The sequence below is a fragment of the Saccoglossus kowalevskii genome, chromosome 14, assembly GCF_978046115.1.
Source record: "Saccoglossus kowalevskii chromosome 14, keSacKowa6.1, whole genome shotgun sequence".
NCBI lineage: Eukaryota > Metazoa > Hemichordata > Enteropneusta > Harrimaniidae > Saccoglossus > Saccoglossus kowalevskii.
Genome location: NC_140654.1, coordinates 24,128,434 through 24,153,584, shown reverse-complemented (window position 1 = coordinate 24,153,584; position 25,151 = coordinate 24,128,434). Strand labels below are relative to the sequence as shown.

General features: G+C 39.5%; 1 protein-coding gene across 1 annotated transcript in view; it reads right to left on the bottom strand.

Annotated features, from left to right (window-relative positions):
- Positions 1–5,396: 5,396 nt before the first annotated feature.
- The window catches only part of LOC102803611 (uncharacterized), a 42,898-nt gene continuing 23,143 nt past the window's right edge, over positions 5,397–25,151 (bottom strand). Inside the window, exons 9-13 of the mRNA XM_006816181.3 lie at positions 18,852–18,970; positions 16,650–16,819; positions 13,711–13,824; positions 12,191–12,309; positions 5,397–8,522 (exon numbers count right to left, since the gene is read on the bottom strand). Of these exons, the coding sequence (XP_006816244.2) occupies positions 8,368–8,522; positions 12,191–12,309; positions 13,711–13,824; positions 16,650–16,819; positions 18,852–18,970 (677 nt within the window). The 3' untranslated portion in view covers positions 5,397–8,367. The remainder of the gene's footprint in view (positions 8,523–12,190; positions 12,310–13,710; positions 13,825–16,649; positions 16,820–18,851; positions 18,971–25,151) is intronic.

The window sequence follows — 25,151 nt, the reverse complement described above, 5'->3', positions numbered from 1 at the left end:
GTAAATAGGGTAATAGGTTAACTTAGTTAGCCTAGATCTGGTTAAGGATCAAGCCAGCAATTCACTGCATCTTCTGTCTGAAACAAGGGCTAGCCAGGAAATAATCTGGGCAATCACTCACAACGATCTTACTGAAGAGATGCCAATAAAGGTTGGGTGTATGGAAAACGAAGACCCTGGAAAACGAAGACCGAAGACCCTGGAACACGAAGACCCTGGAAAACGAAGACCCTGGAAAACGAAGACTCTGGAAAACAAAGACCCTGGAAAACGAATACCCTGGAAAACGAAGACCCTGGAATGTTCCTATGACGCCAATGATACACGAATTCGCCCAATATCGGGCATTTACTTTCATTGTGAACTAACTTCCCGTACGAAATTCTTCATAATAAATTAAACTAACTACTTTTAATTGTGAAATTACAACGTGAAGTACTTATTTTCGTTGTGAACTCACAACGTGCGTATATTGAATGCGAAATAATACGTATATGTATAATTGCATTTTACTAAACATATGTAACATATGTAAATTATTTTTCGATCAGTAACGTTGCGTGCTTGGTTCTGTTCAGTCTAATCAATCACGTCATATTATTAAATGAGTTCTTAAATAAATTGCGTGACTTTATTAAATAGTTACCAAATGAAATTACGTGGATCGCATGGAATTACGTCGCTATTGGTCATCGTCATTAAATGGCATGATTAAATTATGTCAGAATAAAAATGCATATTGTCATGTTACTTATTAAAACGTGTCCAATGGAACTACGAAGTTAACTTTACTGACACATGATTGAATTTGTAATTCCATCCCGACCTCATTTAATTATGGTGAGTACGTAATGATTTATTTACGTACTCGTATAATAACGACATGCATAATTCTACTGCGAACTCATATAATAGCGTGATGTACTTAATTTAATTGCGAACTCGTTCAATAACGTGATGGTCATAGGAACATTCCAGGGTCTTCGTTTTTCATGGTCTTCGTTTTCCAGGGTCTTCGTTTTCCAGAGGCTTCGTTTTCCAGGGTCTTCGTTTTCCACACACCCTTGGTGATACCCCAACCCAGTAATCCGATTGTACTGTGATGAACGTACTAGGTATTTGAGGCTCTGTTGAAAAAAAGCATGTGCCTTTTTAGCACGAGGGTACTGTCATGAATTTGAGTTTATGTAACTCAGTAGTTTCTATCGTTTTGCTTTTTCCGTCTTTTTGCCAGAGGAGTAATGTGTTATGAAAGCGAATTTGTCTTTGCATTCTGTTTCCACGCCGTATAACTTTTGTTTAGATTAACGACTTGTGAGTTCAGTTGAAGTTTATAAGCGTATATGACAGGAGTTTGATTAATAGCTTGTTTATTCATTGTTTATTAGTTACCGCTTTGCAATGCTTTAACCGAGAGACGCATCCCTGGTAATCACGTGATCATGCTGTCGACTGCAGCGATTGGCTGATCGCTTGGTTACACCGCCATGCCTTAGTTTTGTTTGACCTTTTGATATAGAGTTTGTAACCTTAGTAACGGAGACAGTGAAGCGACGGGTTATCTCAGCGAACGGTTTTGAGAAAAGCGAGTCGATTGGTAGCCTTCCCTTGTTTTTGATTTATTCCTTTTCTTAGTATTGTATTTAACCCTATGACGATGAGTGGCTGACGGTATCTTTGCCCGGAGGCACAATCTCAGTTTGGGTGAAGGGATGTGTCATGAATTTGTTTTCGCGTATCTGTTAACCGACTTAATTAGTTGATTATTAGCTGAATTGCTGTGTTATGTCTGTCATCGTTTAGGTCTATTTGAAGTTTTGGACGGAACTTGGCTCAGTGATTTGGAACTAATTACCAGATAACCGTTGCGATTCTGACAGTTTATATTCATAGTTATTAATGTAGTGAACGATTAATCAAAAGAGATGACGTATTCAGTACTTAGTGTGATTGGCTTTATGATTGAAGGTTACGCCCTAGAGTCTTTTTACTGCTTTGTAATTGGTTAGAGTTTTGAAAATGAATAAAGAGAGTTTGAGTTGGTCTTGGGGAGCACAGCACGATAGACGCAGTAGAGAGAGGGGAGTCCGGGAGAGACTTGGGGCGAGCCTTGAGGCAGTCCAGTCTTGGGCGAGTCTTGGTTCAGCCTTGTGAGAGTCTTGGGGACTTTTCCCCAGGGCGCTGTGTCTTATAGAGTGCTCCAAAAGATCGACTAAGACGAGAGTTGAAACGTATTTTGTTGTGTGTGCCTTATTTGACTGTAAAGTTAAAGTGACTTTCCCGATCCCGTACCTCAAGGGGACGCGATAGAGAGACGAGACGAGATTTCCCCCTGACACGTGTAGAGAACCCAGAGAGAGAGAAAGAATTTCCCCCTGATAGTACTGTAAAATGACTAATTTTCACTGGGTTTAAATTTCACTGATTTACCATTTCAGGCATATTCAGTGGGTTTTAAATTCACGGTTTCGTCATTTAGATAATGTGTTTTATGCTAAATTTTACATATTCACTGTGTTTTAATTTAGCGCATTTTTCCAGTCAGGGAAATAAGCTAAATTAAAACCCAGTGAATAATTACCCCCTTTACAGTACCCTGTAATCGTGAAGATAGAGCACTTTGGCAATGCAGTAATGTCCTGGTCATGCCCAAGTAAAATTGGCCACTCATAGCAGTGACCAATCCTGACTTGGTTAGAACAGTGAGATCAATGTTATTTTTGTGTTGTTCAACGGAAAGTGTTGACACTGGCAGAACAAACAGAGAGAACATCTGCACATTGACAGGCCGTATTCAGTACTGCAAAATCATGTTTCATAGTTGGCCATTTGTTATATTCCATCACAGATAACATGCTTAGTGCATCCAGTAGAGTGGCCATATGGAAAAACAAATGTCGACAAATAAAGAAACAGTCCTCCCCAGTAAATTGTCATTGCTTACTGTTGATATCGAACTGTTTTTTTTTATTCAGAACGCCTTGTCTGCATTTATTAGGTCTAGCTCTTATACAAATTTGAAATTGAAAAATTGCCCTAAACTATCAGCAAAATGGACACATTAGAGTAACGTAACTGCAAACAAGGAAGATCATACAAATAATTATTAGCTTATAACATTTTTCTGCAAATTAAATGACAATGTATGAATAATTCGCAAAAAAGTATTTTGCAGAAGTGAAAGTGAAGTGTTAAAAGCCAATCCACTCAAAACCCTGTGTTTATTGTATATTCATCAAGTAAGACAGTATTTATGGATTGACTCCCAGTGCAATGTTCTGAAATTAACATGACTACATGTGATCCCATGTGGCTTTGCAATAATCTTTTGTCATGGGACTTTGCTGCAAAGATATGCGACTTTTCGAGAGTCCTGACCTCTAGCAAAGCTAGCGAATCAGGTATCCTAAAGTAGCAGCAAAGTTATTATTCATTGCAGGAGTTTATCAGCAAATCATCAGTACCAGAACACTTATACAGACCTTATACAGTACTAGTGCACATTTTCATAACATAGTACTCTTTCCCTACCTGAATAGACAAATATGATTTTGGTTGTTTCTTAACTGTAACTGCCAGATTGAATTTTCCACTTTTTGTTAGCTAGGCTGATGCCTAAAAACTCTGTTACAGTGTCGCCTAGCGTGTGTCAGAGTTGCATGACAAATACTGTCTGTCACATTGCATTTTGCAGCGTGAGATATGCACCGATTGGGATACAGATTCCTTGGAAATAAATGATTATCAATATGAGAGAGCTGTGCTTGCTGCCAGTGAGCTTCTTTAAATAAATTGACTTGAAGGATAGAACTAGTAATCACAAGTGTTCTTTGTCTGTAGATGTTTTCCCCATCATTTAATTTTGCACCTTAACACCAATCTTGCTCAGATTTGGATTTGATTGTTCTATTTCTATATTCCATCATTCTTGTGATAAGAAACTGAACCACCTGTGGAAATCTCCATTGATGACACTGTTAGAGATTCCTGTTATGACCAATCTGCAGTGCCACCTCTGACCATTGATTGCAGTATGATTACTGTACCACAAAACCTGCTGTCTACCTTGGGAAATCGCATGCAGGGACTGATCACTAATTTGTGAAATAAGATATAGCTTACTAACCCAACTTATTAGAGTTTCTACGGTTGTCCATAGGTGGAAGTAGTGAAACTTTTTTGGAAGAATGCTTTGCACTGTTAGCCAAGTCTAGGTAGATACTGCATTTACAACTTTTCTTGCTAAGCACTTTCCGCAGTGTGATCATGATAGACTGATTGCTGCTGGTGTTAGCACTGCGAAGAAAGTAGTCTCTACAGTTGTCATGGCCTTACCAATACCTTTGATTGTTGCCAACACAAGCCATTTATGGAAAGTTCAGTACTGCCTGTCCCCACTGCCCATTTTTGTCAGATTCCCCCATCCACTAGTGAGAATACCAATTGAAATCGATCACACTCACAGTGGAAGTACATGTTTACAAGATTCTGTTCTGCTTTCAGTCTCCCATTGCAATGGAATAATTGTTCATCCCATATTACTAAAAATCTCGGGAAAGGCATGTATGATCCTGGTTTCTATGCTCACTTTTTCCTTGTTCCAATGGCATTGGGTGTGTTGAGACCAGTAGTGGATTTATCACTTCTGAACCTACCTGTCACGTTTGTCATTCAGGTTGGTCATACCAGAATTTATAAAACCATATCTCAAACCAAACAGTTTAATAGCAGCACTGCATCTGGCTATTACCTACACATAACAATGTACCAAGGTCTGTGATCAAGGAAACATACAAATTCAAGCTCCTACTGTTCGGACTCTGTTAAGCACTAGTAGTGTTCATACGAATTTGCAGAGCTGTAGAAGTTCAACTTCACACCAATAGAAGACACATAATGAGCAGTCTTCCATCCATAGCACAAGACAGCTTGGTGCAAAGACATCAACAACAATATGCCAACTTATGAGCACAGTAGCTATGTTCACATCTATGAAAGGTCTGGTGCCACAGCAACGCTCCACCTCAGACCTATCCAGCGACTCCAGTATGACATAAAAATGTGCCCGAGGGAACATTTCCCAGAAGGAAATTACACCACTCTTGTATCATCTCCATTGTTTTAATTATGCCCCTTTTCTCCAGTACCAAGAATTAGACCAGTAACACGTTTCCACCATACAAGTTATATCTAAGTTATTATTTCTCTCAACAATCAAAGCTTTCATGGTTAGCAACAAAATTCACTGATGTTCTGAGAGGCTCGATGACAGAACAAGTGTGATTGACTAGCAGGTAGAATATCGAATTGAATCTCTACGTATCACCATACATGGGCATAAAAGATGTAAATCTTGTATCTCATTAACTACTTTGAATAAAGTCACAATTTCACACTTTTACTTAATATTATTTTATTTCAGTTAGGACAGGAAATAAGACTACTACATATATTTGGAGCACTTGTTTATTTTACAATACATTACAAAGACTTCTAAAAATAGACTATTTATCAAAATCCACAAAGTCTTCATGAATACTTCAGCAAGCTTATACAGATCTCAACTTCCATGTGTTTAGAATACATCAATTGGTTGATGCACGACACTAAAGCTCTAAATTTCAGGTTCTTTCTGGAAACAAAATCATTATCATCAAGAATTTCTAAAGCAATTGTCACTGTAGTTAGAAACAAATTAGTAAAGTCTATTTCAAAGCAAACTTGATAAAAATTATGTAAAGAAAAATTGAAATGAAAATGTATTATTTATTTGATTCATTTGTTATAAACATGAATATCTAACCACCAAATACTTGATTATATTTTGACTATCACATTTTTCTTATTTCTATTGTTCCAATGATATGGAAACAAAGACACATTAAGACACGTACATGGTTGTCGGCACGTAGTGGGTTTAAGCTGTTAACACATTGTGCAAAGTTGTTCAAAGAGATTGCAAAATTGTGCAAAGTTATTGCAAAGTTGGTAGATGTATTTGTATATATGAACTAAGATGTTGGCATATAGAAACGCGCAGTTGTAAAGTTGACAAATTTAATAAAAGCCAGTTGAATGCAGCCTATAGATGTTCACATAAGCTGACTGTAAAAAGTTAGAAAACAGCGTGCAAAGTTGGAAAAAGCGATTGAAATGTTGGCGGAGTTTATATATTTAACCTAAGTCATTGTCATGACAACCCCAACAATACATATATACAAGGATAGGTGACTGTTGTCTTTTCTTTGATGTAATATATCTTGGGATTTAAAATCTATTTTGAACATTCAACAAGTGAGACCAGTAACATCATATTACATACAAAGTCAAACAAAATATTGTAAAATGACTAATTTTCACTGAGTTAAAATATCGCTGATTTATCATTTCAGGCATATGTATTTTAAATTCACGGTTTTATCATTTAGATTGTGTTCGATGCTAAATTTTACATTCACTGGGTTTTAATTTAGCACTATTTCCAGTCAGCAAAATAAGCAAAATTAAAACCCAGTGAATAATTAAGCCTTTTACAATATGAACAAATCTCAAAACATAAACATGCCTAAACATTTAAGCATAATAAACAGTAAAAATACCAAAAAAATGATATACTGTGTTTCTTGAAACGACTTGGGGTTAACAGAACATTTTCTTTATAACTTCGTGCAAGTAAACAATACAGTACGATATATTTATGTCATAGTATATAAACAATATGTCATAAATTACCCGAACTAGTTTGTAGTAAAATATATTGGATACAGCATATATACATCATTACATAAATAGATTATACAAATCAACTGGTTGCATAATCTACTGGAAAATAGTTTAAGGTAGAGATGCAGTTTACCTGACAGGTATTTTAATTACTAGTAGTTAATAAGGAAACCAAGATGACCTCCCTTTTCCACAAAACTATATATTTTCGAAAAGCTTATTGTATGAATTTTAAAATTTTGTATTTTTTTTTATGGACACTGTAGTTTGAAATATGCACAAAAATGTGCTTTTTTGGTAAAAAGTGATTATAAAAAAAATTAGCTTCTAAACCATGCTTCTGTTTCCTGTCAAAATTGGTTTATGGATACATTTGTTTACTATGAAGAAAGTGCCGTCTTGAAAACTGTCTACCAGTTGTCAATTTTGCAGGGCAGCAGCTCAAATTTCACTACTTCAAGTTTATGCATAAATTAACACCCAGGCTAGTTGTCTGAACGATTGCTGTAACACTGTTCAACTAAAAACAATACCCTGACAGCGTTTTGAAGATAAACACATTGTCAATCATTTCAAAACAAAAGATCAAAGCGTCTAGGAGCTATTTTTTTTTTAAAGTTCTTGCATGTGCACTAAATAGAAGCTGAGATAATTGCTAATTTGCATAACCATTCACTCAGTAAGAAGTTTGCAAATGCTCATAATTAAAATGGCTGTAACAGTTCCAAATTTAAATGTATTGTCGTTTTGTAAAAAATAAATATAGTGCATAATATGGAGATCCCGTCATTTCTTTTTTTCACCATGTTTCTTTTTTATTATTTATGTGCAGCCTTGCTAAATCTTGCTAAGTATTCAAAAGAGAGAATGTTTGCACTTGTTATCTATATTTTAAAATCGTCTTTTGAATATGTTTCAGTATTCACAATTCTACACAATTTTTACAGTCTATAGCCAACACTGTTTGGGTAATAAAAAGCAAAAAAAAAAAAAATATCACTCCCAAGTGCCCATGAACCTGCATCTCTAACTTAAGGCTACATGCACCCAGAGGCTTGCATAACAGAACAAAACGAACCATGAGACATTGCAGAGAACATTATTCCATTTCCTTTGAAGTTTGCCACAATGCTATCCCTGTATTCTCTAGTGTATTAGGCTCCACAGGCCACACTCGATTTATTGCATAATTTAGTTTTATCATTTAAAGCACAAAATATACACTGATTATTTTTAGAAAAATAGATTATGATTAATAATTTTCGTTAAAAAAAGTATTGCTCCTGGCTAATTGAACATGAAATTAGAAAAACCCTCCCATTACTAGTTTATACAATACTTACAAAGTAGAAAGTACATCCAGTTTTGTATTTATTGCATTATATCATCAGATTTATAATTGTAATTTCTAATTTTTGATTTAAAAACATTTTGTTTATAAATGTGCCACAATATGAGGTGACAGATTGTAAATTATTACAGTACATTATTGTAACAACAGTCAACACTATGCACTGTCTTGAAAAGTTGTATTGATATTTTACTCTTTTAACCCTTTTGATAGTGTGACCCCCATACCCTAATTTTGGATTAAACCTGCAAGTGTTTCTGTGTTTCATACTTTCTCATGCAATAACAAAATTATTACACTTTGCAAATTTGTAGTTGCATAGGTGGTTTTGGTCGCATTGTAATTCGCTGTGTGCGTTTATATGAAGTGCCAGGAACCAATGAGAATTGAAGATCTCTGAGAAGAGTAGATAATATTACTCTCATCCCAATCAATGCAAATCTACTACCTGTAAAAACACATAGAAATGAATATTAGTAGATGTGCTTACAGTGAAACAATAACAGTCACATTCTGAGATAGACCAACCAGTCACATTCTGAGACCTACCAACCAGTCACATTCTGAGATAGACCAACCAGTCACATTCTGAGACCTACCAACCAGTCACATTCTGAGATGGACCAACCAGTCACATTCTGAGACAGACCAACCAGTAACATCCTGAGATAGACCAACCAGTCACATTCTGAGACCTACCAACCAGTCACATTCTGAGATGGACCAACCAGTCACATTCTGAGACAGACCAACCAGTAACATCCTGAGATAGACCAACCAGTCACATTCTGAGACCTACCAACCAGTCACATTCTGAGATAGACCAACCAGTCACATTCTGAAATAGACCAACCAGTCAGAGTCTGAGATAGACCAACCAGTCACATTCTGAGACAGAACAACCAGTCACAGTCTGAGATAGACCAACCAGTCACATTCTGAGATAGACCAACCAGTCACATTCTGAGATAGACCAACCAGTCACATTCTGAGACCTACCAACCAGTCACATTCTTAGACCTACCAATCAGTCACATTCTGAGATAGACCAACCAGTCACATTCTGAGACCTACCAACCAGTCACATTCTGATACCTACCAACCAGTCACATTCTGATACCTACCAACCAGTCACATTCTGAGATATACCAATCAGTCACATTCTGAGACAAACCAACCAGTCACATTCTGAGACAGACCAACCAGTCACATTCTGAGACAGACCAACCAGTCACATTCTGAGACAAACCAACCAGTCACATTCTGAGACAGACCAACCAGTCACATTCTGAGACAGACCAACCAGTCACATTCTGAGACCTACCAATCAGTCACATTCTGAGATAGACCAACCAGTCACATTCTTAGACCTACCAATCAGTCACATTCTGAGATAGACCAACCAGTCACATTCTGAGACAGACCAACCAGTAACATTCTGAGACCTACCAACCAATCACATTCTGAGATAGACCAACCAGTCACATTCTTAGACCTACCAACCAGTCACATTCTGAGACCTACCAACCAGTCACATTCTGAGATATACCAATCAGTCACATTCTGAGACCTACCAACCAGTCACATTCTGAGACCTACCAACCAGTCACATTCTGAGATAGACCAACCAGTCACATTCTGAGATGGACCAACCAGTCACATTCTGAGACCTACCAACCAGTCACATTCTGAGATGGACCAACCAGTCACATTCTGAGATGGACCAACCAGTAACATTCTGAGATAGACCAACCAGTCACATTCTGAGACCTACCAACCAGTCACATTCTGAGATAGACCAACCAGTCACATTCTGAGATAGACCAACCAGTCACATTCTGAGACCTACCAACCAGTCACATTCTGAGATAGACCAACCAGTAACATTCTGAGATAGACCAACCAGTCACATTCTGAGACCTACCAACCAGTCACATTCTGAGATAGACCAACCAGTCACATTCTGAAATAGACCAACCAGTCAGATTTTGAGACAGACCAACCAGTCACATTCTGAGACCTACCAACCAGTCACATTCTGAGACCTACCAACCAGTCACATTCTGAGATAGACCAACCAGTAACATTCTGCGATAGACCAACCAGTCACATTCTGAGACCTACCAACCAGTCACATTCTGAGATAGACCAACCAGTCACATTCTGAGACAAACCAACCAGTCACATTCTGAGACAGACCAACCAGTCACATTCTGAGACAGACCAACCAGTCACATTCTGAGACAAACCAACCAGTCACATTCTGAGACAGACCAACCAGTCACATTCTGAGACAGACCAACCAGTCACATTCTGAGATGGACCAACCAGTCACATTCTTAGACCTACCAACCAGTCACATTCTGAGACCTACCAACCAGTCACATTCTGAGATATACCAATCAGTCACATTCTGAGACCTACCAACCAGTCACATTCTGAGACCTACCAACCAGTCACATTCTGAGATAGACCAACCAGTCACATTCTGAGATGGACCAACCAGTCACATTCTGAGATGGACCAACCAGTCACATTCTGAGATGGACCAACCAGTCACATTCTGAGATGGACCAACCAGTAACATTCTGAGATAGACCAACCAGTCACATTCTGAGACCTACCAACCAGTCACATTCTGAGACCTACCAATCAGTCACATTCTGAGATAGACCAACCAGTCACATTCTGAGACCTACCAACCAGTCACATTCTGAGACCTACCAACCAGTCACATTCTGAGATAGACCAACCAGTAACATTCTGAGATAGACCAACCAGTCACATTCTGAGACCTACCAACCAGTCACATTCTGAGATAGACCAACCAGTCACATTCTGAAATAGACCAACCAGTCAGAGTCTGAGATAGACCAACCAGTCACATTCTGAGACAGACCAACCAGTCAGATTTTGAGACAGACCAACCAGTCACATTCTGAGATAGACCAACCAGTCACATTCTGAGACAAACCAACCAGTCACATTCTGAGACAGACCAACCAGTCACATTCTGAGACAGACCAACCAGTCACATTCTGAGACAAACCAACCAGTCACATTCTGAGACAGACCAACCAGTCACATTCTGAGACAGACCAACCAGTCACATTCTGAGATAGACCAACCAGTCACATTCTTAGACCTACCAATCAGTCACATTCTGAGATAGACCAACCAGTCACATTCTGAGACCTACCAACCAGTCACATTTTGAGACCTACCAACCAGTCACATTCTGAGACCTACCAACCAGTCACATTCTGAGATGGACCAACCAGTAACATTCTGAGATGGACCAACCAGTAACATTCTGAGATAGACCAACCAGTCACATTCTGAGACCTACCAACCAGTCACATTCTGAGATAGACCAACCAGTCACATTCTGAGACCTACCAATCAGTCACATTCTGAGACCTACCAACCAGTCACATTCTGAGATAGACCAACCAGTCACATTCTGAGACAGACCAACCAGTCACATTCTGAGATGGACCAACCAGTCACATTCTGAGATAGACCAACCAGTCACATTCTGAGACCTACCAACCAGTCACATTCTGAGATAGACCAACCAGTAACATTCTGAGATAGACCAACCAGTCACATTCTGAGACCTACCAACCAGTCACATTCTGAGATAGACCAACCAGTCACATTCTGAGACAGAACAACCAGTCACATTCTGAGATAGACCAACCAGTCACATTCTGAGACAGACCAACCAGTCAGATTTTGAGATAGACCAAACCAGTCACATTCCAACACAGACCAACCAGTCACATTCCGAGACAGACCAACCAGTCACATTCTGAGACAGACCAACCAGTCACATTCTGAGATAGACCAACCAGTCACATTCTGAGATAGACCAACCAGTCAGATTTTGAGACAGACCAACCAGTCACATTCCGAGACAGACCAAACAGTCACATTCTGAGACAGACCAACCAGTCACATTCTGAGACAAACCAACGATTCACATTCCGAGACAGACCAACCAGTCACATTCCAACACAGACCAACCAGTCACATTCCAACACAGACCAACCAGTCACATTCCAACACAGACCAACCAGTCACATTCCAACACAGACCAACCAGTGTACTTACCTATACAGTTCCTTCTGCCAATACTGAATGGTAAATATGTGTAAGGTTTAGGTGGATTATTTGGATCAGTAAATCTTTCAGGATTAAAAGTTTCTGGATCTGGCCATACATTTGGATTTCTGGAAATAATTTAAAAATATAATTATATAGAGGTTGGTCTTTCTATATTTCAAAATATAGTCACAAGGGATAATGATCTATTTTCAATTAATGATACAAACTATGAGGACTTAATAATAACAAACTGTTATGAAATCGTAATAATAGGTGAAACTACTAGCATTCACACAAATTTCTACAGATGAAACAGAAAATACTTGATAGTTTTTTTCCTGATACAAAAACATTGTGGCTAGGGCAATGGAATTGACATGGCACTTGTTCTGATGCTGGGCACAGGATATTTAATGTGTTTTATTTTTTCATATTTGGATATGGGGGATTAACTTTTACAAAAATATTCATCAAAATTAGAGAATTGAAGATATCATCATGAAATGAACAAATCTGAGTTAGAACCACATATAGTACCTATATATGTAATATCAAAGCAACTGGACATGAGGTTTTTAACAAGAAGTCGAAAATATCACTTTTTACCAAACATATTCACCGAAATTAGAGAATTAAAGATATCTTTATGACACAAACACAAGAGCATGTACATGAACCAATAAACCTGTAATTACAAAATGAACAAATCTGAGAGAGGTCCACATGTAGTACCTATATACGTAATATCAAAGCAGTTGAACTTGCGGTTTTCAACAAGAAGTCGAAAATATCACTTTTTAACAAAAATGACAAAAATATTCACCAAAATTAGAGAATTAAAGATATCATTACAAAATGAACAAATTTGAGAGAGGTCCACATGTAGTACCTATATATGTAATATCAAAGCAATTGGACTTGCGGTTTTTAACAAGAAGCCAAAAATGACAAAAATATTCACCAAAATTAGAGAACTGAAGATGTCATCATGAAATGAACAAAACTAAGAGAGGTCTACCCAAGGTACATATACACCAAGTATCAAAGCATTCAGGCTTGTAGTTTTCAAGAAGAAGTCGAAAAAGTAAAACATTGACACGGACGACGGACAATCACTCATATGATAAGCTCCGCTTGACAAAGTCGACAGCGGAGCTAAAAAAAAAGGGCAGACAAATTTGGGTGAGAAAGTCTGGTGGTGAAAAGGTTAACAAACTGTTCAACTCAATACCTTTTCGTGCCACCTAGTTTTTATATGCATGTTTTATGATAAAATCTTTTAATGATTCTATTTTATATTTGTTATGGGTGTTATGGGCCACTGAATAAGGGCCATTGCCCACAATGTGTAGCTATTATGAATAATTACTTAAAACAATCACCAAATAGTGTCAACTATATATCATATTTATCTGTCTGAGAAGCTTTGTCCCATGTCACAAATATTTTGAACAAAATGTCTTCACATAAACAACTGAACACTCACTCGTACTTGACATGTGTATGAAAAAAAGAGAAGTTCTTACCTGTGCATAGCACCAGTGTTGATTAGAACGTACGTACCCTTAGGTATGAAGTAGTCACCTATTTTGTCATCTTGTAAAGCTACTTCAGGTACGGCCGCTACTGGTGGAAATAAACTGAAAATATATGACACTAAGTTTAATTATGGAAAATCAAATTTGAAAATAACATTGAGTCAGCTTGTTGCTTGGAAGGTCTCTGTTATATCAATGACTAGCCAATGAATTAGCACAAGTAGTGGCGTCACAGAAAACTTTGTGCATCAGGGACACGTGATACTGGCTTAGAGGGCACAGTACGAGACATTTCGTTTTTGCTGGACACTTTTCAAATTCCATGATTTTTCAGTAAATTCTATGATCCTAAGAGCCATTGGAAAATTAAGTTGGATTTCACAAGGTTTTGAAAACATGAAAACCAAATAAAGATGTAACAAATTTTACAAATGGCATCACTTAGCACAGTGTTTGAAATTTGTCAAAATAATTTACCAGACAACAAGGGCAGGTAACTTTAAAAACTTGCTTGCCCTGCTAAAAAATTACCAGCCCTGTTTATGCTTTCAATATTGTGAGAGTTCACTGAAATCTCGTATAGTGTGAGAGTTCAAATCACACATTGTTCATGGATTGATGTTGTTTATACATGTTTTACATTTTGCATTTGTCAAAATGATTGCGTCAAGCCTCTAGGTACATAATACAATCAAAGAAAGCTTAGAAAGAACTCCCGTGTGCTGAGAGTATTGAAGACACATTAAAAATTAATTCAAAATTACTTGTACATGAGATATTGATAGAAAAGCTGAAAACTAATTATGTACATCAGGTAACTAATATGAACAGAACAGAACAAAAAAATTATGAATTATTATGCTAATTAGAGAATTAATATGAACAAATTTTAACCCAAAATTAATCAGGCCTGTCTATTGTCCTAGAGCATTTATGTACCAAATTTTATTCAAATGTGATGATCAGTAATTGAGATATCAGTGTTAATTAATTATGTTAATTAGGAGATTAATAAGCATAAATATTTACCAAAAACTAATTGGGTTTCTGCATAGTTCTCTTTAAAAGTTTCATTAAAATCCAATTTGTGGTTCTTTATATATCAGTGGAACATTATGCAAATTAGGTAATTAATATCCATATAAAACTAATTAGGTCTCTGCATAATCCTAGAAGATCTATGTAGCAAGTCTCATTGAAATATGATGATTACTACTTGATATATCAAAAGATGAAAATTAATTAATTATGCAAATTAGATAATTAATATGTACTCATATTACCCTAAAAACTATCAGGTTTGTGCAGTGTCCTATGACATCTATGTACCAAGTGTCATTGAAATGTGATGATTACTACTTGAAATATGAAAAGCTGAAAATTAATTAATTATGCAAATTAGCTAATTAATATATACTGATATTAGCCTAAAACTATCAGGTCTGTGCAGTGTCCTATGATGTCTATGTACCAAATTTCATTGAAATGTGATGATTACTACTTGAAATATCAGAAGCTGAAAATTAATTAATTATGCAAATTAGGTAATTAATATGTACTCGTATTACCTTAAAAACTATCAGGTCTGTGCAGTGTCCTATGACATCTATGTACCAAGTTTCATTGAAATGTGACAATTACTACTTGAAATATCAAAAGCTGAAAATTAATTAATTATGCAAATTAGGTAATTAATACGTACTCATATTACCTTAAAAACTATCAGGTCTGTGCAGTGTCCTATGACATCTATGTACCAAGTTTCATTGAAATGTGATGATTACTACTTGAAATATCAAAAGCTGAAAATTAATTAATTATGCTAATTAGGTAATTAATATCTACTGATATTACCCAAAAAACTATCAGGTCTGTGCAGTGTCCTATGACATCTATGTACCAAATTTCATTGAAATGTGATGATTACTACTTGAAATATCAAAAGCTGAAAATTAATTAATTATGCAAATTAGGTAATTAATATGTACTCATATTACCCTAAAAACTATCAGGTCTGTGCAGTGTCCTATGACATCTATGTACCAAGTTTCATTGAAATGTGACAATTACTACTTGAAATATCAAAAGCTGAAAATTAATTAATTATGCTAATTAGGTAATTAATATCTACTGATATTACCCTAAAAACTTTCAGGTTTGTGCAGTGTCCTATGATATCTATGTACCAAGTTTTATTGAAATGTGATGATTAGTACTTGAGATATCAGTGGAAAAGCCAAAAATTGATTAATCATTATGCAAATTAGGTAATTAATATTGCACAGATTTTTACCCAAAACTAATCAAATCTGCGCATTAGTTTGGAGCATCTGTGTGCCAAGTTTCATCAAAATCCAATGAGTGGTTCTTTAGATATCAGTGGAACAGTCATGAAACAGCCAAAAATCAGCTAATTATCATGCAAATTAGGTAATTAATATGCATGGATTTTTACCAAAACCTAATCAAATCTGCGCATTGGTCCAGAGCATCTATACACCAAGTTTCATCAAAAACTGATGTATGGTTCTTGAGATATCAGTGGAACAGACAGACACACATACACACACACATACACACATACAGACAAACTAACTGCAAAGACTCCCTTTTTGTGCTTCGCACACGGGAGTCAACAATACATATCTAGACAAATTGTGATTTTTGTAAAAAGTAATATTTTATTCATTTTCTCAAAAGTCTACCCAACCACAGGGCTAGTAACTTGAAATTTTTACCAACCCAACTGAATGGTTAAGAAATAACAATATATTTTGTTTACACATGATCTGTTTGCTGAACGATTTTCTCTAGTTATGTCAGCGTTTTTTTTAAATTAATGTTTTGTAATATGGATAAACACTATTGATGAAAAATTCCAGTAATTGTAGCAAATACTGAAAGTTTAATTAAAACTGAAAACCTACCGTAATGATTCACTAATGACTGCTTTTAAATATTGCAATTTATCTAAATGTTCCCATGTGATGTCCTCGTTATTTGGTAAAACTTCAAGAATTTCTTTGCGTACTTTGTCTTGTATTTCAGGGTGTTGAGATAAAAGGTAGAGCGTCCATATCAAACCAGTACTAGTTGTCTGTACAGAAAAACCATGTCACACATGTGTTACACAAAGTTACCCACAATCATTGTGTTGCCAAAGTGGAGTGGTTTAAATGATTTGTGGTAAAAAATTATTTTTTCAATTCAATCACCTGACAGGAAATGGCCACATGACACTTAGTGTTCAAATGCGACGACAATAATCTAAATCAAAGAAAGCTTAGAAAGAACTCAAGACACATTAAAAATTAATTCAAAATTACTTGTACTTGAGATATTGATGGAATAGCTGAAAACTAATTATGTAAATCAGGTAACTGATATGAACAGAATTGAATGTAAAACTAATAAAGCCTGCGTAATGTAATATCTATGTACCAAGTTTCATTGAAATGTGATTAGAACAAAAAAACTATGAATTATTATTAGAGAATTAATATGAACAAATTTCAACCCAAAATTAATCGGGTCTGTCTATTGTTCTAGAGCATTTATGTACCAAATTTTATTCAAATGTGATGATCAGTAATTAAGATATCAGTGTTAATTAATTATTTTAATTAGGTGATTAATAAGCATAAATATTTACCAAAAACTAATTGGGTCTCTGCATAGTCCTAGGTTCATTGAAATATGATGATGAATACTCTATAAAATCCAATTAGTGGTTCTTTATATATCAGTGGAACATTCATGGAAAAAATTACCTAATTATGCGAATTAGGTAATTAATATGCACAAATATTTACCCCAAAACTAATCAGGTCTTTGCACAGTCTTTAAGTAACTATGTACCAAGTTTCATTGAAATGTGATGATCACTACTTGAAATATCAAAAGCTGAAAATTAATTAATTATGCAAATTAGGTAATTAATATGTACTGATATTACCCTAAAAACTATCAGGTCTGTGCAGTGTCATATGACATCTATGTACCAAGTTTCATTGAAATGTGATGATTACTACAAATGTACTTGAAATATCAAAAGGTAAAATTTTTTATTAATTATGCAAATAAGGTAATTAATATGTACTGATGTTACCCTAAAAACTATCAGGTCTGTGGAGTGTCATATGACATCTATGTACCAAGTTTTATTGAAATGTAATGATTACTACTTTAAATATAAAAAGCTGAAAATTAATTAATTATGCAAATTAGGTAATTAATATGTACTGATATTACACTAAAAACTATCAGGTCTGTGCAGTGTCCTATGACATCTATGTACCAAGTTTTATTGAAATGTGATGATTACTACTAGAAATATCAAAAGCTGACAATTAAATAATTATGCAAATTAGGTAATTAATATGTACTGATATTACCCTAAAAACTATCAGGTCTGTGCAGTGTCCTATGATATCTATGTACCAAGTTTTATTGAAATGTGATTATTAGTATTTGAGATATCAGTGGAAAAGCCAAAAATTGATTAATCATTATGCAAATTAAGTAATTAATATTGCACAGATTTTTACCCAAAACTAATCAAATCTGCGCATTAGTTCAGAGCATCTATGTGCCAAGTTTCATCAAAATCCAATGAGTGGTAGTTTAGATATCAGTGGAACAATCATGGAACAGCTAAAAATCAGCTAATTATCATGCAAATTAGGTAATTAATATGCATGGATTTTTACCAAAACCTAATCAAAACTGCGCATTGGCCCAGAGCATCTATGTACCAAGTTTCATCAAAAATCAATGTATGGTTCTTGAGATATCAGTGGAACAGACACACACACACACACACACACACACACACACACACACACACACACACACACACACACACATACACACACACAGACAGACACACTAACTGCAAAGAATCCCTTTTTGTGCTTCGCACATGGGAGTCAAACATGTTCAATGCTGCTGACATATGATGACCCCATATAGGGGGGAAATCGAATGTTCAAACTAGTGCAGATATGCTTTTGAACGAATGCAGATATGACTTTTTTTACAGAACCACAAATTCTATTATTTTCAGTGCTACTTGCAAAATAATACTGGATATATCTAACAAGATAACGGTGTTAACTAGGTTATAGTACCTCTTGCCCTGCAAACATGAACGTCATGACGTGATCAGTGAGTTCGGTATCAGATAATCCTTGTCCTGTTTCTTCATCTTTTGCCATCATTAACACAGACAGTAAGTCTTTATATGGCTCTATCGGTAAAATACAAATTTACTGATTTTATTTATTTTTGGGGGGAATGAAAACAATTCCCTATTATTATTAGTACCGGGTATTGTGATTTAAAGGGTAGTGGTCATAGTGACTCATAGAAATGAACACAAAGCGTGTAAAATACATTGTTATTTACATGAAAAGTTGAACATGTGCATGACGACCACAAGTTATCAAATATTGTCAATACCACTTTTGCCTTTTAAGACTTGAATTTGCATGACATTTGTACTGTGAACAACAACTAATCACAAACCCCCAACGTACATGCATATCACAACTAAACTAGCAGCCTGTCGGTATCAATGCACATTTCAATTAAAGAACTGAAGATATCATCAGAAAATGAACAATATGTATAGTAAAGCAATCAGACTTGCTGTTTTCAACAAAAATTTGAAAATATAACTTTTTATCAAAAATATTCAGTAAAATTAGATAATTGAAGAACAAAATCATCACGAAATGAACAAATCTGAGAGAGGTCTACCTGTAGTACCTATGTAGTATATATAATAATCAAAGCAATTAGACTTGCGTTTTTTAACAAGAAGTCGAAAATATCACTTTTTACCAAAAAATGACAAAAATATGCATGAAAATTAGAGAATTAAAGATATCATCACGAAATGAACAAATCTGAGAGAGGTCCACATGTAGTACCTAATTATGTAATATCAAAGCAATTGGACTTTCGATTTTTAACAAGAAGTCAAAAATATCACTTTTTACCAAAAATGACAAAAATATTCATCAAAATTAGAGAATTGAAGATACCATCACGAAATGAACAAAGCTGAGAGAGGTCCACATGTAGTACTTACATATGTAAAATCTAAGCAATCGGACTTGCGGTTTTTAACAAGAAGTCGAAAAATATCACTTTTTACCAAAAATGACAAAAATATACATCAAATTAGAGAATTAAAGATATCATTACAAAATGAACAAATCTGAGTGAGGTCCACCCAAGATACCTACATACCAAGTATCAAAACATTTGGGCTAGCGGTTTTCAAGAAGAAGTCAAAATTAGGCGAGGGTTCTCCGAACCCGTCTATTCACATAGTTCATACCCACCATAGACTCCGGGTCAGTCAAAATGACTATTTTGAACTGAAGGTATTAATCAGCGATTCTGCCGATGACGGAGAGATAGAATCTAGGTTAGGGGAAGCCCCATGACCCCAAGAATTTCTTTCCCTTATGCCACGAACCACGTGACCGAGGCCATATGGCAGTGCCATAGACGACTGTACAATCACTCGGGTTCCTTTCTCTCCGCATCGAGAACTTAAACCAACGCTACGGAAAGAGTGGGGTGGTTGGGGGGGGGACCCGGAGTCTATGGTGGGTATGAACTATGTGAATAGGTGGGTTCAGAGAACCCTCGCCTAAATTCACTACGTTCAATTACCCACCATAGACTCCGCTCAGTCAAGATGACTATTTTGAACTCTAGGCAGAGTCAGACCCCGATAGGTGGCGGGTTTTCCGAGCAAACAGAAAAGTGATGAAAAGTCTTTTCCCAGTCCGGGATGAAACACAATAATCACCAACACCCTAGTTAAGACCCAAAGAAGGGTGGTGTCTTACCTTGCCTGTGCTGTCCCCAGAGCAAGAAACCAAAATGCTGCTACGGTGACAGGGTTCGGTGTGCCCAAGAAAGCTAGACACGAACCCAATTCTGGGAGGTAGTAAGGCTCGAAGTAAAGACTGAAACAGTTCTGCATGAGGGCATAGGCCGCAAAGCGGGACCTGGGAGCTTCCAGGGGAGTGCTGACGGTAGAGAAATCTGTCAGCATAAAATGCCGAGACTGACTTATTGCCTATGCACAGGGACCCTTGCAGTCGTTCGGGCTGGGTCAGCAAACCAAGACTGACCCGCTACGACGGGACTCAACCTAGAGAGACCCTTTTCAATGGATTCGGTGTCTCTTAGGTGGTAGTTGATAAAGACGTTCTGCGTTCTCCAGAAGCCTGCCCTCCATGTGTGCTCAAGGGGGGTGCCTGACGCTAGCACTAGCGAGTTAGCAATCGCACAGATCTCATGCGCTCGTAACTTGGTGTCTCTGCAAGCTCTGTGTTGAGGAAGTTAAAGTATTATAGACCTCTAATACAGTCGCAGTAAACCACCTGGTTATGGAAGTTGGGGAGGCCGGCCTATCCTGCCTGCCTGGGCCATAACACAAAGATATGTGCCTGGCACCCCGTCCCAAATCCTTAGTACGGTTTGGTGGCAACTCCGTGCTCGAACCGGGCAGAGAAGCAATTCTTCCTGACCCTCCAGGCAGCCAAAATTTGACAGCCAGGGGATGATGATCGGGTGAGGATCGTGTCCTGGGATTTGGTTCTAGGCGAGAAACTCGATTCGTGTCTTTAGCACAACTTGATTGTCCATAATGGCGGTACATCGTCCGAGAAGGACAATGCCCCCAGCTCTGGCCGATGCCTACCTGAGGCGAGGGCCAGTAGAAAGACTATTTTCCACGTCAAAAATTTGAGTGGTGCTGATCGGAGAGGCTCAAAGGGCGGTCTGCTTAGAGCGAACAACACAGCCAACAAGTCCCAGTTGGGCGGTTCCCTTGTATGAGGTCTCAGCGTCTGGAAAGCAGTAAATAGTCTCCTAACAATAGGACAATCGGTTAGTCTTGTTCCCGTACGTTTGAATGGTGGGGCACAAGGCCGACCTGTAGCCAAGCAGGTGGACGAAGGAGCCTGCTACCTGGCCACTAGAGGGATGGTATAGATCAATCTCCCTTCCGCTACACCAACCAGTGTCTGCTCGCAGCCTAGAAATGTAGGCCGCATTGGTGGGATCCCTGTTCGCCCTGGCCAGGACGTTGGCAGTCTGCTCAGATAAGGCTTTCGTATGTGCGGGTCTACTGAGAGCCTCTATGCATGTAAGTGATACCTGCTGGGCTCGTTGGTAGTGCGCCGTCTGGTTGGGACGGCATGTCCGGTAAGTCCGGAAGCACTGCTGGTGTTTCGACTATTGTTTCCGACAGAAGTGGAAACTCAAACTAGGCCTTGCTTGACCAATTGGGTGCGACCAATGATAATATGCAGGTGTGCACCTGTCGAAGTTTTCTCCGGTGCCCGGTGAACTAGTGGGAAGGGAAGAAAGGCGTACACAACTAAGTGGGTCCGCGGGGTAGCAAAGCGACCCTGGCCCAGGCTCCTGGAGTCTGCAGGAGTGTTACATACGTTGGGAGCTTGGTGTTCCGGGGTGCGGCAAACCGGTCTAACCTTGGACCGTCCACAGCCGAAACAGCCTGGAGGCTACCCACTGGGGTATCAGCCACTCCGTGTTCTGGAGACGGAGCCGCCTTGAAAGGGCATCGCCAGACTGTTCCTCACCCTTGGAAGGTGGTGTGCAGTTAGCTCCACATTGTATTCCAGGCACCAAAGGAGGATTTGCTCCGCTAGGACTGACAACGATGGGGAATGCATCCCCCTCCTTCTTGAAGGAGACCACTGCTGCGTTGCCTGTGCGGAGCAGGACTCTGTGGTCTCGAACTACGGGTAAGTAGTGCTAAGTACACTGCTCTCAGTTCGAGCCGGTTGATATGGTAGTCCCGAAACTAATGCGGGAGCCATATCATTGGGCTTGTTCATCCAATAGATGCGCTCCCCAACCCTGGGGGAAGGCATCTGTTACCAGAGTCATACCTGCAGCGAGCGGGTCCAAGAGGGCCCCCTCTGCCCGAGGTTGGCCAGTGACGACCAGGGCAGGGCTTCCTTCACTTGGTCTGAGATCGAAACCCACCTATCTAGCTCCCATAGGAGAGCTCGGCTTTATAACAAGCGTTATACCGGGCGGCTGCATAGTGCGGCCCGGGGAACGACCCTTCGAACCGAGGTCATCATTCCGATGATTTGCATTAGTTCTCGGAGGAACCGAAGGGAGGGAACGCTGACTAGGAATTCGGCTAGGCTACTTAGCGCTAAGCAACACGCTTGAAATTGCTAAGCCAAGCTTACCTCTGTGTCAAAACTCCATGCCCAAGGACACCAACTGCGCGTTGGGTCGAGGTGGCCCAACTGGTGAAGTAAATCCTGTGTTAGCCTGTCGTGTTTGGCTATTAACCCCTTGCCCGGATGCATCGATATGTGCAGGTAGGCCCCACTTAAGGCTAGTGGGGCTAGACAGTCGAAACGGTGGATGGAGAGAAGAACCCTGAATGGTGTCTCCATGTGGAACCGATCGAGGAGCACATACTGATTCAGTCTGCCTAGGTCCAGAACTGGACGCCCGCAACTTGTAGATTTGGTACTACGAACACATTTGGGTAGAAGCCTGGACTTAGTTCCGGCTGATGTACCCTGTGTATGGCGCCTTTTCCCAGCAAACTGCTACTTCCGTCGTATGGCTTCCACCTTGCGGGAGTCCCCTGGCAGTGCCCAACAGGGGGACACTGACAGGGGAAATGAAGATTTCAGCAGTATCCCTTAACAGGATGTCACCACCTGGAAAGGTCCAGGGATCGGTCACCCGCTGTCTCCAAACCGGACTACACTGGGGCAATCTGTGTACGACAGGGATATGTGGCCATGGGTTCGGCAGTTGCGAGGGGGGGGGGTGCTCTCTTCTCCCATGGGGTGAGTTTCCCAAGGCCTGAAGTAGTCACTAAGTTGTGACCTGGCCACTCGCCAAACACATGCCTGTCCCCCCGGTTGCAGAGGTGAGCGTCAAACACGCTTCCCCCGCTGCCGGGGTAGACGTCTGCCCAGGGAGGGTGAGTAGCCACCACCTGGCTCTTACCTCCCTGGGGGCACGCTACTACTCTTCCCTCCCGTGGAAGGGTATGAGCACATGCCTATTGGCTAACTCCGGCTAGCGACGACGTCCTAAGCTGTGGTGTTTTCTATGCTTTGGGTGCCCTCCGCTTGCCCTTGGCAGGGCCAACTGGCTAGCGGATTCGATCTGAACCCTCTGGTTCATTGCACTCCGTAGCTCAGAGACTGTACCCACCATTCCCTGAACAAAGAAGGTGGAAGATGTCCAGTCTGCGTCACTGAGGTGGGGACTCAGCATGTCGGCAAAAACATATGCGTCTAAATCCGCATCTCGTAGCACAGTAGTGGCCCTAGCCAAGAGAGCCAGGTGACACTAGGGGGTGTCGCATGTAGATGTGCGGTGGCCCACCAATAAAAGTGTTGCCTGGTCTAGGAGGCTGGTGTGTTCTGCCTCCGATGTCTCCAGAGTTCTGGGCACGCACAATAATGCGCTCAAGCAACTCTGCACTCAGGGCTGGATGGGTCGTCTCCGATTGGCAAGAACGCCCATGGAAAGCAGCTGTCCCCTTTTGCCCGGTTTGCCAAACACAAATTCGTGGTACCGGGGTCTGGGGAAGAAGCCTTTGGTCTCATCCCACGCTATGGGGTCTGATCCCAAAACCACACCGACCGGGTAGCATTTGGTCCAGTGGGAAGTGTTGCCTAATGTCTTCCCCAACTGGGGGCCTTAAGCGTTACGTCTTCCGTGGCTGACCAACGTCCACCCATCAACTCCGTTTCTGTGCTCTGCACCCCACTCCGCACTCGGACGACAGGGAGAGACGTGCCAACAGGGTTGCTTTGGATCCCGACGCCCGTGATCCCATAAGCGTTGAAGCAACCTTAGGTGGTCGCCTCAGGATCAAGGGTGGAGGTATTTACATCGTATCACTAGGATCGCTGATACTCCGTATCACCCCAGAAGCGTGGCTCACTGAGTCATTACAGATGGAAGACTCTGAGAGACAGCCCGGAGTACCGACTGTATCCGACACGAGGGAACTGCGTCTCCTTTCACTTTGAATATGTGAGAGGGAGCGTGTTCGACTGTGCGTCTCATGACAGGGTCGGTTCCCTCTGGGGACGCCCGTGGGTCGGTAACAAGGGAGTCAAAACCCACAGCGGAGACCGGACACAAGGATAAATTCTTTACCATTGTACCGTTATCGCGTGCCGAACCCTAGCTGGCTGAAAGTAGGGGGGGTCAACGTGTGCCCTGCCCTGAAAGCCCTGCCCAGAAAACGGAGGCTTGGCTGCCAGCACAACGCTGGCATTTAGTGCCCGAGGCTCCAGAGGAGGCCTGGTGCAATTAGCCTGAGCCTCGACCTCACCCAAAATTAGTGGGAGAGCCGCGGCTGGGAACGGGGGTTCCCCAGAAGA